The sequence below is a fragment of the Nicotiana tabacum genome, chromosome 13 (assembly GCF_000715075.1).
Source record: "Nicotiana tabacum cultivar K326 chromosome 13, ASM71507v2, whole genome shotgun sequence".
Classification (NCBI taxonomy): domain Eukaryota; kingdom Viridiplantae; phylum Streptophyta; class Magnoliopsida; order Solanales; family Solanaceae; genus Nicotiana; species Nicotiana tabacum.
In genome coordinates, this window is record NC_134092.1 from 65,345,933 (window position 1) to 65,360,659 (window position 14,727).

At 37.2% G+C, this 14,727-nt stretch overlaps 1 protein-coding gene across 2 annotated transcripts; it reads left to right on the plus strand.

Moving 5' to 3' along the window:
* The first annotated feature begins 210 nt into the window (after positions 1–210).
* LOC107815077 (actin-related protein 5) lies at positions 211–14,371 on the plus strand. 2 transcript variants are annotated; one of them, XM_016640592.2, is made up of 12 exons: positions 211–794; positions 878–948; positions 6,977–7,101; positions 7,748–7,792; positions 9,180–9,282; positions 9,566–9,675; positions 11,978–12,087; positions 12,173–12,263; positions 12,330–12,761; positions 12,956–13,083; positions 13,268–13,613; positions 13,704–14,371. In XM_016640592.2, exons 1-12 carry the CDS (start codon positions 694–696, stop codon positions 14,202–14,204), a joined length of 2,163 nt encoding a protein of 720 aa, XP_016496078.2. In that variant the 5' UTR covers positions 211–693; the 3' UTR covers positions 14,205–14,371. The 2 variants fall into 2 exon arrangements, with proteins under 2 accessions (XP_016496078.2, XP_016496079.2); XM_016640593.2 differs by lacking the exons at positions 211–794; positions 878–948 and having other exon boundaries at positions 7,008–7,101; positions 9,175–9,282.
* The last annotated feature ends 356 nt before the right edge of the window (positions 14,372–14,727 follow it).

A 14,727-nucleotide genomic window follows, 5' to 3' on the forward strand; every position in this document is an offset into this window, starting at 1 on the left:
AAAAAAGTAACAATAAAAAGGAACTGAGAAGGATTTTGGGAAAGAGATGAACAGTAATAATATGAAAATAAATATATAAGGCATCTTTTATTATTTGCGAATTTGTAGGCATAAATAAAATAGAGAAAAAGGACATACAATCTGAGAAAAAAGATAAAATACGTCATGACTTATGAGAGGTATTATGTCACCCTTTATGACATATGAAATCTTGATAGTCTAATTATATGTTACACTAATATCTTTAATCAAATACTACATTAGACTACTTTATGCGATATATTATGTTATAGATTATTTTCCTAATATTTTTAATGAAACAACTCCTCAGGGAATTTTGTTTTATTGGTCTTTTATTTGAGGCTTTTCTTTCTGAGAAATATAGGTCCTATAGGGTTACTCTAAAATTTTCGTTTGCATATTTGTGCTAGAAAGCTTTTTTAAAATTTTCATTTATTATAAGGGGAGGGTAAAGGGAAAGGGAAAATCGGGAGGGGACTGAAAGCTCAATCGAGTATATGACATTTGAATGGGTTGAGGCACTGAGTAATAATACTAGGTCGAATAAGCGGGTATAGGTGACCCGAAAAATAGAATCGAATAACCCGCTGACACTTGTTGTCTAACCATGGATGGCACTCCATTATGACAGTGTTCTAGGGCACACAGACGAAGTGCAAAGAGAGCAAAAAAATGCCGTTCATTTCGAAAATAGAGAGGCAATCAGATTACAGTTCCTTCAGCTCTAGTTGCCCCATTGTCATTGACAACGGCGCTTCCTATTTCCGTGTTGGGTATTCATCCCTAAATTCCCAAATTCTCTCTGTTCTTGAGACTTTTTTCCGTTTTATTTAGCTTCGGATTTGTCAATTGACAGGTGGGCAGGAGAGAATGACCCTCGCGTAATCTTTCGAAACATTGTTCAGAGGCCTCGCCACAAAACGACTGGTATGCTTTTTTTTTTCTTTTTTTTTTTCCAATTGAGGTCAAGGAGAATAACAAAAATGAACCACATTTTCATGATTCTATACAAGACTGGGGAGATTTTAAATTATGATAGCTGATTGAGAAGGACGGATTTGCATTTAACTTCTTAACTTCAGAATGTGTTGACCGGTTGTCTCCATAGATATGTTAGCATTTTCACCTGCTTGGATTGCCTCTAAACTTCTATCTTGTTAAATGTTAATCCTCTGGCTTTTACTTTCTTTTGATAAGTGAACGGAACATTCAGAAGGTTAACTTAACACCTCTTATGAAATTTTCACAAACTTTTTTTCCCATGAAAAAGAAATCATTTTTCTGTTTTGGAATACTTTACAGTATGAATTCATGTACTTTGATTTCATTTTCCTCTTTTGATTTCTTTTCTGAGTGCTCAATACTCAAAAGCAAATGCACAACCCAGATAGAATTGCTTGGTTCCTATGCCATTATACATGGAGGTTGTGATTGAGACCATAACCATGTTGTATTCCGGTCATTCTTAAAGCTGCATAAGCCCAATTTTTTTTTTTTTGGGGGGGGGGGGGGGGAGCAAACAAACTTGAATTAAGTGTCATGCAGCAAGGGTGATGAGGGAGCAGTATCAAGATAGCAGCTCATAATATTCGGAAATCAGAAAAGTCAAGAGACTCAAGGCCATGATAATTTTTTGTTTTCTTGAGATTCATGGATATAACGAGGAGTCTGTTAACAGGGGCAGATGCCTCCTTCTTCGCAAAAGAATACTACGAAGGAGGAAAAGTAAGAGAAAGTTTATTAATTAGGAGAAATGGTAGACCCAGTTTTGGTTATCCAAAAAAATTAGTAGACCAGGGTTTTCTAGTACATAGTCTTTCCTAGGTGGCATTGACTTTTCATTTGCTTTAATGCACTATAGTAGAACAGGCTGACATGTGTATTGGTGCTCTGCTTAGGTCCTTCAGAATAGACTCTAAACTGCTGAAAATTGAAAGTACCCATATCGGTGCTTACCTGTACCCTTGTCACAAAGATACCTGTCTGAGTCCCTATGTTAAACTTTTATTCCTTGCTTATGAGACGCTTAAGTAGCTGCTATATTTGTTGTTTTTAGCAGTTGTTTTTATTTCTAGTCCCAGAATGATAAACTTTTGCAAGCATGTTCTTGGGAAAATGAGATATTATCTTTTGATTTTCTTATGAGATGCTTAACTTTAAGTTCCTCATTACAGTTTCAAATAAGGCATGAATAGTAGTTAGATTTGGTATATTAGAATCTTGCCATTTTGCTTACCTGGTCGCTCTTATTTATTTGTTGGTAAGTTCAATTTAAAGGTGCTTTTTTTTCTTCTTAAAAACAAAAAAACTAGTAGTTAAAAGGTATTATGAGGATAAAGGAAAATTTTGGTCCTTGTGAATAGTGAAACTAAATGGAATTAAGCGATAATGTTGAATTTCGATAATTTCCCTTGTTTAAACATCTAGGATGCACGGCATGCTTTCATGATCATCCATTGATGTTTTTATTTCTAGTCCCAGAATGATAAACTTTTGCAAGCATGTTCTTGGGAAAATGAGATATTATCTTTTGATTTTTTTATGTGATGCTTAACTTTAAGTTCCTCATTACAATTTCAAGTAAGGCATGAATAGTAGTTAGATTTGGTATATTAGAATCTTGCCATTTTGCTTACCTGGTCGCGCTTATTTATTTGTTGGTAAGTTTAATTTAAAGGTGCTTTTTTTTTTTCTTAAAAACAAAAAAACTAGTAGTTAAAAGGTATTATGAGGATAAAGGAAAATTTTGGTCCTTGTGAATAGTGAAACTAAATGGAATTAAGCGATAATGTTGAATTTCGATAATTTCCCTTGTTTAAATATCTAGGATGCACAGCATGCTTGACATGCTTTCATGATCATCCATTGATGTCTATCCTTGATGTGCATGTTAGTGTTTTCAAAAGCGAAAAGTGCTAAAAGATCCAAAGGAGAAGCGAAAACGGGGAAGCGAAGCATTGTTGAAGTTAGGCGCAAAGCTACATAAAATTGAAAAAATGCCAAACACATATGAATTTAGTACTATAATAATGTAATTGCAATTAAAATAACTAACAATATTGACGATATTAATCCAACTCCTCAACTTTATCAAAAAATAAAAATAATAATCCAACTCCTTAAAATTGAGATTCAAATAGCCGACCACTTCTTATTAGGATCACTTTGCGAATCATTGTTTAAAGTGCAAATTTCTCTAAAGCATGACTTCATCAATGAAGTAATAACCCCTCGCTTCGCATCACCTCATCACTTTAAGAGACAAGCGATGTCTTTTAATAACACATGTCAAATGAGAATGACATGAGTATGGATTTTGGGGGCTCCTTCAAAATAGACTAAAAAGCTTTAAAAGTTGAACACACCCATTTTGGATACCTAGCAGTACCTTTTCTAGATGTATACCGTCCGTAAGTCCATGTAGCGTAGATTGATGTTCTACCAAATTTTATTGCTCCACTTAGTTATGGAAGAAAAGAAAATAAAGTTGTCACCTTAGGTTTTGTTCTTAAACTTCATAACTATGGCTAAATGTATACACAAGGAGGTATTTAAGACTTGATCCTTAGTCCTTACGAGTGCTACCTAACTGGAATAAACACATCCTCGCAAGGAGCCTAGGACAGAGTCAAAGATATAAGTTGGTGAATCTAAAATCTCCTTTACCCAATCCTAAGAAAACAATGCACTAAATCTTGATATGCAATTATGCACTAACTTATCATGGAGACTATATCTCAATTAGAAAGATGCATTTGAAAGTATTAATTCGACCTACTCTTCTAAAAAAATAGTATTAATACGACCTACTAAACCTATGAAATGTCTTCCTAGTGGCTTTCTTTTGTTCAGTTAAAATTTGATTTAAACAGTCACATAAGGGGCAAAATTAACAATTTTTTTATCATTTCAGATAAAAAAGCAGGTTTGGTTGTTCAAGGGAACTTCCAACCTCCAATGAGAGTTAGGACAGGGTAGACAAATGTGCAAGTTAATTCCTTGAAGAAACAATACCTCTCTTTTGATGAAAGACTCACTTTAATTAACAGCGTGTTGAATGGGATTCTCACCTGCATGATCTCATTATTTCATATTCCTTTATTAGTAGAGAAGAAAATAATATGAGAAGTCAGTTCTTATGGGAAGAAAATGTAGAAAAGAGGAAGATGCATTTAGTAAAACTGCAAGCTCTCATGAGAAACAAGAAAGGTGTACTTTGGGTGTGAAAAACTTGACCTGTTGTTTAAATGGCTTTGGAGATATAATGAGGATGACAAACAACTCTGTAAGGAAATAATTATTGTCAAGTATGGTAGGAAAGACTTCTGGTGTCTTTGCCCTGTTTTAGCTGCAGGAGTTGGTTTATTAAAACAAATATGTAAATTGTCGCCAGAATTTCAGCAAAACATAAGATGGAAGGTTGGTATTAGGTGGATAGATTTCATATTTTGTATAGCTTAACCACCGACAAATACTGTACAGTGGCAGGTTGCTTTACTAACTCAGTTTAGCAGCTTACCTTTAGGAGAAATTTTGATGATTGGGAGGTAGAAGTTAGTCAATTACTGCACTTCTTGGAACCTTCACCCTTGATGTTAACAGGTTGGACTCTCAGATCTGCACAGCTAGTAAAGAAAGGAAATTTTCTGTCAAAAGCTGTTGCAGACTAATTTAGAAACGAGTTGGCCATTGGGACTTAACTTGGTGTTGGGCCATGTTTTGGAAGCTAACGCACCATGAAAGGCTGCTTGCTTTGGATGGGTTGCTGCCTTAGATGCCCAAGACAGGCTACAGGACAAAAGTTTTGTTTTATGTAGCAGATGCTTTCCTGTGAGGAAGCTCAAGAATCTGCAAGTCATCTTTTTTCTTCACTGCAGACAAACAAGGTAGATTTGGGAATTTTTCCCAAGTCTTTTTGGTGTGCAATGGGTGATGCCTATGAGTATTAGAAGCTTATTAGAGTGTTGGCAGGGTCAAAGAGTATGCAGAAGATTGAAGGAGATATGAAAACCCATTCTTCTACATATCATGTGGACTATTTGTTTAGGAAGAAATAAGAGATGTTTTGACAGCCAAAGATATCATACTTCTGTTGTAAACAATAGATGTTCACAAAACTTGTATTTTGATGCAGGGATAGCATGTAAGGGATGGCATGTTAAAAGGCACCTCAATATCATCATCTTTCATTTTTCCTTTCTTAACCTTCCCATCTGTTGGAGTAATTCTTTTCAGTCTGACATTATGTGATAGAAGTGTTTGGTCAAAGCTCAAAATAACTCTTCATAGATAAACCGGACAGCTTTCAACTCACACCATCTAACTTGTATCTTCCCGTATAACAACGATGTTTAATTTTCTCTATCTGTGTCTGTTCTGCATAATTGGAACACTAATAATCTGAGTCATTAGGCTGGTTATATTATCCTATGTGATCGACCTCTCTGCCTTGCGTGAAGGATAGAAGTGATACTAAAGGCGTGTTTGGTTAAGATATTAATCTTTTACTGATCATGTAACTAATTGATCATTTGGTAGTTGATTGAAAAATGATCACTCTTTTGGAAGCAATGTAGAGACCAGTTTGGATGTTGAGTTTACTTTTTTTTTTGATAAGGTAAGTGAAATGTCATTAAAGGCATCAAGAAGATGCAAAGATTACAAAAGAAGGAAAATGCCAGCTCTAATACAAAAAGACTATAAGGCTAAGGGGCTGACAAAATCCAGAAACATATCATAGTTATTTACAGGAGAAAGATTCACCCAACTAAAAAGGTTAACCAAACATCTAGCTTTTAGATAGCTTCTAGGAGTTGAAATACCATCAAAACATCTGTGGTTTCGTTCAATCCAAATGCACCAAAAGATACAGGCAGGCACCATGAGCCAGATGTGCTTGATGGCTTTGTCAACTCTCCGGAGACCCCATGCTTCATAGAGCTCTCTGACTGAATTAGGCATAGACCAGTTCAGTCCAAAGATGGTTAAGAACATGTTCCAGATATCTGCTGCTACTGTGCAATGAATGAACATGTGTGGGATGGACTCTGAACTTGTGTGGCACATATGGCATCTATTGGCTAGTTGGAAACCTCTTCTGATAAGGTTATCCTGGGTTAAGCAAGCTCCATTTAATACTATCCAGCAAAAGCACATAACCTTTGTGGGAAGTTTAGTCCTCCAGATTAATTTCCAAGGCCATAAATCTATTAGAACTTTGTTGGAGCTCTCTGCATAGGCTGCTTTAACTGAGTATACTCCATCTCTAGTATTACCCCACTTCAATCTATCTGCTGCTTGGTTGTTCACTGGATGAGACTCCAAACTTCCAAGAAGAGCCATTAGGTCATCAATTTCCCAATCCTGCAGGTGCCTTCTCAAAGATGGGCTCCAAGTGTTGCCCTCCCAATACTGTAATTTGTAATTTGACAAGTGCTTAATAATCCATTTATGATTAAAAATAATCCATAAGATTATGGCCTAGAGGTCAATGAAGTTGAAATGGACCAAGGGAGACCAGGGTTCAAATCCCCATAGAGCTACCCGATTATACCTGTGCCGGTGGGAGGTAGTAGGCACTTGGTAGATTTGTTGAGGTGCGAGCAAGCTGATCTGAACACTATCTTATTAAAAATAAAAAATTCTACGACGATCAGATCGTAGAAAAGTTTGGTGAAGAAATGATCAAAATTACTTCTTGCTAAACAACACTTCTTATGACCATGTTTTTAAATAGTCAAGGTGCGTGCAAGCTAGCTTGGACACTGCCATTATCTCGAAAAAATTCCATAATGAACAAACTGTAGTGAAGATTGGTGAAGAAATTATCAAAATTACTTCTTGCTAAACAACACCTACTATAAACATGTTTTTAAATAGCGAATGCATATAATGCATCATCATTTGATTGGTGAATATTGGCTTCAAGTTTTGTTATGTTCTTATCATATTGCAGGTGAAACAGTAACAGTTGTCGGTGATCACAATCCTGCACTACTGAAGTACTTTGATTGCACGCGTTCAGGACCTCGTTCAGCATTCGAGAGCAATGTTGTTTATCAGTTTGAGATAATGGAATATGTAAGACTTCTATTTGGTGGGATTCCACTGGGTGGTTGTTGTTGTTGTTGTTGTTGAGTTTGTAAGCTTGACCATGAAATTTGTGATGAGTAAACTTTATTCCCAACTCTCTCCCCCAAAACAGAGAAAGAAATATCAACGACCTACCAGAGCATGAAAGCTAGTTGAGCTGACAATTTATCTAGACTTTAGGTCTAACTACTGTGTTCTATGTTTTCATTCCTATTTTCAAGAGAGAATACTCTCTCTGGATTTTAACTATAACCTCTTTGGGATGTAAGGCCAAGGGGACAAGGCAAATTCACGATGTTATTTTAGAGTGTCAAGACAGTGCAATCTGACTAAGATATTGATGCGCGGCCAATTGTAGCGGAAAGCTTCTCGATAATGACTCGTTTTCCTCCTTTTGGCCGGCACTGATGCCATACATGGTACTCTTGGTGTAAGTGATAGTTGGATCATATATTTGGTTTATGTGATGCTATGTTGCTAAGCAGAGTCTGACATATGAAACATTGATGATTGTGGATTAACTTGTCTTGCTGCTTTGTCTTGTTTGCATTAATCATGTTACCATTATTCTTATTATCTTTTTTTCTGAAATGGTACTCATGTTACCATTATGTTCGCGGTTTGCTGTATGTAGATACTGGACTTTGGGTTTGATCGATTAGGTGCCGATCAGTCACAGGTATGTTTGCTTTCATTCAATTGTTACTCAGGATGATAGACGAATCTGATGCTATTACATTCAGCTTGGTTTATTAAGATTTGCTTGGTGCTTGCTGTCTGGAGTGAAGCTGTAAAATCCTTGTTGTGGCCTTTGACTATTGCTTCTGTTTGATTATTTGATATAAACTGTTTATGTCGGTCATTGATGTTTTGATCCTTGTCAATTATCAAATTATTCTATCTTCTATTTTTTCCCGCAGAATTTTTATCCAACTGTATTTTCTGGGAATATTGTACAGGATGCAAATTGATATGCTAACACAGAAAAGAAATAGAAGAAACAGCTCTACTCAGAAGCTAACGATGAATTGTATCTTGCTGTACATGGATGCCAGCACAATCTTTGTGCTGTGATTTTAATACAAATATTACTTTCTTTAAAAAAAAAAAAAGAATTAGAAGAAACATGGGCTAAGCAAGCATCATATAAGTCCTTATAGTTTTACTGACCTTATGATATCAATATCATCAGTTTACACATTAAAGTAAATTGTATGGTGTGACACAGTTTTTGTTAAAGGAGATTCTCTGACACTATCCTCTTTCTCTTCTCTCTCTTTTTCCCTCTTGCAAGAGATTCCGTGTCAATTGATGTGCCTCCGTATCTAGGTTTTCTCGATGTCAGTGGCTTAAACAATTGGGTGATGATGTATGTTGCATATGTATTGCATATATGTAAATGAAAAGATGCACTTCAGTTTGCATACCTTTGTTTCTCATAATGCGTACATACATATATGCACAGAGATACCAATACTTGAGCTAATTTGCCTACAATCCATTTTTATACTTCCAAACTGGTTATTACGGCATAGATTATGGTGCATAGCATGTATGTTTGGGATTCAGTGGGTGATCTGAGGGACGGTCAGAGAGTTACTACCCTAAGATAAGGAGAAAACGGGACTGGACTCCTCTGGCGCTTATGTGAACAATATATATATATAGAGAGTATAAGGCTGTTGAAAATTCTTTTGTACACATGAACGAAACTTTCTTTTTTTACAGTGTGAAGTTCTGGAGCCCATATGATATTCCAGTGAGCATGACTAAATGCTCTTTCTAAAGAACAGTCTCTTTGGTAGAATTCTCTATGTATACATCCACAGTTTTCCTATCATATCAGTAGAACCATTACCTTTATTGAGAACAAAATAAGTTGGAGCGGCAAAGCTAAGATGTTTAAGATATGGTGAAATACAGACCTTTCACTTTTTGCCCTTTTCTTCAAACGTATCATGTCCATCTAATTTTGCGCATTTACTTTCTGCTGCATATATCCTGTTATTAAACTTCAGCTTGTAGTCCCTTAAACCAATTCTTATTCCAATTCGGTGGCAGGACAGATCGACCATCCTATCTTAATTACTGAATGTGCTTGCAATCCAGTTCAGTCTCGTGGCAAAATGGCTGAGCTTCTTTTTGAGTCATATGGAGTTCCTTCAGTAGGTATGAACACCTATATCGGTTGCCTGGAGCTGTTTGCATTGCTTTGGATTCTAATGTTGTTAAAGTTGTGTGGCACGCTTGCAGTCATGCCATTTTTTTTGTCATCCTAAAGATTCCTTTGTTTTATCTTGATCTTGTTGAAAGTTCTTGCATGTATGACAATATTCACTTGGTTCACTTCTCACCAAACAACAGTTCGTGGATTTGATAATTAAGAACATAACTTTCTGTGGCGTTTATGTGCACTTTTTGCTCACAATAGTCGCTTTTTTTTATATTGCAGCATTTGGTGTAGATGCTGCATTCAGCTATAAATACAACCAACAGCTTGGAATTTGTAAAGATATTGGTCTTGCAATCAGCTCAGGATTTACTACAAGTCATGTCATTCCGGTATGCTTTAGAGGCCTATTATGCAGCTTTTATGAATTAGCGGTGGTATTAAGATAATTGCATGATAAAATTTGATTTAAGGTTAAAAATGCATTGTACCCCGTGTTTTAAAAGGCGTTTTCGGGGCGAGTCCCGGGGAGAGGCGCACCAAAAATGCCCCGAGGCGATGGTGTGGGGAGAAAGTCTCAAGAGGCGTACGCCCGGGCGTTTGAGGCACATTTTTGTAGTGAGGCGTAAGCCTCAGAGACTTTTTCAAATTAAAACAAAATTTGTTGAGTACGTCCTTCATATAATACCCAAATTCTCAAAAGTCAGCTTATAATTACTCAAAAGTTTTAAAAAGGAACTAAAATGTATTAAATTTAAAAGTCAAGACATTTTTTATTGATTGAAGCCCTAATTTATGGTCTTTTCCAATTCTTTATCTTGCCCGCTAGTCTGTTAATATCTCCCAAAAGCATCGAATATTCAATTTTTTTTTACAAATACAAATAGAACTCCATTCTCCTTCATAACAGCAAGTTCAAAGTTTAATTGCAGGTTAGTCATCCTTTTTGTTCCACCATGTAGAGAACTTTATTTTTTTCGACTCAAGTTACTTGTGCTTGTAAGTATAATAGATTGTTTTTGACTAGTTTTTTGTGGGGATGGAGCACATCTATATATATATATTTCACATATTTATAGTTTTCTTCAATTTTTATGCAATTTTACTTGTTTATAAATATTTACTGTAATTATATTATTTTATAAAATATTAAAAATTAAATACCCATACGTGCCTCGGGGCTTACGCCTCGCTGAGGCATATGTAAAACGTCTCACCTTACGCCCACGCCTTTTAAAACACTGATTGTACCTTATCAATTTAGAAAGAAAAAAAACAATTATGGGTAGTGTTAGCTTCGTAACCATCTCGTCTAAAAGTTTAAACTGTCAGAGAGAAGTGAGAACACTCTTATTTACTTAATTATATCTTCAACATGCCCCTCACATACAGTCTTGATTCTTTTTTTTGTATTGAACCAAGCACGTAAGAATTCTTTTTTATCGTTAAAAGATATTTGCATTAAAAAGTCAGCACGTAAAAATTCCTTTGAATAAAAAATAAAAAGGAGAAACTGAATGACAATACTCGGTGAAAAAGAGATATCAATCAGGTTGTAACTGAGAATCTGAGATAGTTCAATTTCTCAACTTATCTCTTGTATCTCCTGTGTCTCCCAAACTAAGTAGTTAGAACTTTCAAGTAGCGGGTCCGAATTAATCATTGGACTCGAGTTTCCGAGTTCCCTTTTTGGAACCAAAAACGTCAAAACAAAGCGACATAATGTTGGATTGAAGAGAATTCTAACCAAAGTAACATACCACAAAATATAGTTTAAAGGTTGATCAGAGAGTATATTTCAGAGAATGGTATTAGATTTGCTGGGAAAACTCGTCGGTAAACGACCGAAGAGCTGCTTTTCTGTTTGAAACTGGCTGGAGAATCAATGAGAAATTCTGTAAACTGAATGGGAGGATGCAATGGCACAGACGACTTCCACACTGACGGAAATCTGCAGAAAAGTTGCCAGAGAAGAGATATCTGGTTGGTAAACATTCTGGAAATCCAGAACCCTACTTCTGGTGGTCGGAAATTGCAGGAATTTAGATGGGTGGATGAACCCTAAGGAGTAGAAATCTCCCTCAAAAAGTGGCCAGAAAAGGGGTTACCCACCGGTGTGTGAGATTGACGCGTCGTGGGAATTGGAACTGCCAGTGGCGTGTGGCGGCACACGCTGTGGTATTTGGCGGAGCTTCTGCTGGGGTCGGTCACTGGAGGCTGAGCAACCCTGTGGTGGTGCCGTGGTGGTGATTTTTGCACAATACCGATGGAAAAAAGATTTTGACATGAACAGCCCCTTAAGTCACGGGAAAGTTGCATGGTTTCGAGTTTTTCTTGCTAGTCGCTGGTATGTAGTTATATTTTCGGCGTGTGACCATCTCTTCTAAACGTTTAAATTGTTAGAGAGCACAAATTTATTTACTTAATTATATTTTCAACTGGTAGGTTATCACATGTTAAAAGGTGTCAACCGTGCCCCTGTCCGGTGATGCCAATGTAATACAACTAAGTGTCATCTTTGAAAGATATTTTTCGATTGGTGCCGGTCCCAGTATGTGAAAGAGATCAATGTTAAGACCTTATACCCTTTCAGGCTAATTTCTGTTTGACATATCATGATGCAGTTTTTGCTAGCGGTAGGCTATCATTTCTCATTATATGCTACTAATATATGACAATTTGTTGCATTTTCAGTTTATTAACGGAGAACCTGTCTATGAAGCGTGCTGTCGAACTAATGTTGGTGGATACCATGTTACTGATTATCTGAAGCAGCTTCTTTCACTCAAGCACCCTCATCACATGTAGGTGTTAATAGTTTTTTGAATTCATGATGTTGCTATACTGCTTTGGGTGCTTTTCAGGCTTCATCCTTGAATGCTTAAACAGATCAAAGCTTACATGGGAAAAGGTTGAAGAACTGAAGATGGAATACTGTTACATAGCCGCAGACTATGCTTCAGAGGTTCAATTATTTCAGGTAATTAGCACTTTTCTCTCGTCCTTCTGGTTTCCAGAGGTAAAATATTTGATTCTATTGTGACAGAGGGGGGATAAGGAAGCTGAAGAAAAGACCAGATGTTGGCAGCTTCCTTGGACTCCATCACCAGCCGATGAGCCTCCATCAGAAGAAGAACTTGCAAGAAAGGCGGCTTTGAAGGAAAAACAAAGTCAAAGATTGCGTGAGATGGCTGAAGCGAAAAGATCCTCAAAAATAAATGAACTTGAAAATGAATTAAAAGGTTTGGAATTCCTCTTAGAGGAGCTCAAGGACACTGAGGATGACCAAATTGTGTCGTTCCTTGAAAGTAGAGGTTATACTTCTAAACGTGAAGTGGAAGCTGCTTTTGCAAAAGTTACTCAAACACTTCGGAAGGCCAAGGGTGAGCAGGTTCCTAGTGACGAGAAAGCAGATGCTTCTGCAGCTGAGAAGTATTATCTCATTGATATACCTGATGAAGAACTTTCAGCAGAGCAGGTATGCACGTAAATCTCCATATTGGTAGTGGTATTTCTTGTCAGATAATACTTGAACTAGTTTATTGTTGCAATTGTCTCTTCCACCTCACTCTTGGCCAGCTTTGTGCAAAATCATCTTCCACTTATTTTCTCGTTCATTTTCTATGTTGGACTTTTTAACTGACAAATGAAAATGTTGAAACTTCTTAATAGCTCAAGGAGAAGAGAAGACAAGTGTTCCTGAAGTCCACAACTGAAGCACGGCAGCGAGCTAAACAAAAGCGTTTGGAGGAGGAGTTAGAAAAGGAGAAGGAAAAGAAACTTGAGGAACAAAAGCGCCTGTATGTTGTATTTCTTGTCAGATAATACTTGAACTAGTTTATTGTAGCATTATTAAACTTGTTTACAATGATGTGCTATAATATCTATGTTTCTTCTCAAAATGGATATAGTTATTTGTATTGATGAGGTAAAAACTAATATTTTATAATTACAGTTTTGCTGCATTCATCTTATCTTGTGTAGGGAAAACCCAGAACGCTATATGGAGCAGTTGCGAGCCAAATACAAAGAGCTGTCGGAAAAACTTGAGCAGCGAAAGCGATTGAAGACAAATGGGAACCATGCAAATGGCAATAATAATGTTTCTGGAGGTGTCGGTCGTGGGGAGAGGTTGAATGCTGCCCAAAGAGAGAGGATGCGCTTGTTAACCACGGCAGCATTTGATCGAGGGAAAGGTGAAGATACTTTTGGTCAAAGGGATGAAGATTGGCAACTCTACAAGCTAATGAGTAGAGATAATGATGATGATGACAGTGATAAGCCAGATCAGGATGAAGCTGAGTTGGCTCGCATCTCCTCTAGGCTTCTGGTCAGTACATTTCCTGATGCTTCATGCAGTGCTTAGTCTACGTTGGGTTGTTCTTTAATAGATGTATCCTGATGTAACATATCTGCGCAGGAGATCGATCCTTCGTTTTTCCCAGGATCAGAGTCTGGAGCCTCTGCCTCAGAGGTGCCACGTTTCCGTCCTCTAACAAAGGAGGATTTTCAAATCATACTTGGGGTTGAAAGATTTAGATGTCCTGAAGTTCTATTCAATCCCAACTTAATTGGAATTGACCAGTCAGGGTTGGATGAAATGGTTGGAGTGTCTTTGAGAAGATTGCCTACTTGGGGACAAGGCTTGGGGGATAAAATGACAACTTCAATACTTATGACTGGCGGGAGTTGTCTCTACCCAGGTATGGCTGAGCGCTTGGAAGCAGGAATTCGGATGATCAGGCCATGTGGAACTCCTATAAAGGTTCTCAGAGCAACAGATCCAATTATGGATGCATGGCGAGGTGCTTCAACGTATGCTGCTGCTATGCAATTCCCACAACAAACATTCAGTAGAATGGATTATTATGAAAAAGGTGAAGATTGGCTTCGTAGATATAAGTTCAGATACAGGATCTAATTGTTCAAGTTGAAACTGAGATTTTACATAGGTTTAGTACACTCAGCGGGCTATGTTATATATGAATAGTGGACCATTAAGACCATTTTATACAGGATAATATTGTGCTGTATTCGTAATGAATGTGTTTCTCAACTTGCTTTTTAAGCAATCTTTCTATTGCCTGACGCCTTGATCTTTCTTTTAATTGTGCTGGTCCTTCCGACCTACACCCTTCCCACTCGAGCTGTCAGATGGCAGATAGGTAATGGATCACTCATCAATGTTTGGAGTGACATCTGGCTACCGAATCACTGTTCTCTCCGTAGTCTTATTCAAGATCCACTAACTTCTTCAGAATCGACCCTAACGGCTAACACACTTCTCGCCCAAGGCCAATGGAATATCTCCCAATTTCATTCCAATTGCCCTCCACCATTCTCCCCCTAATCCATAATACATACTTTCCCAAATCCCGAAACAGCAACGATACACCATCTTGGGGTTTTTCCCACAACGGCTTCTCCACTACATCGGCATACAG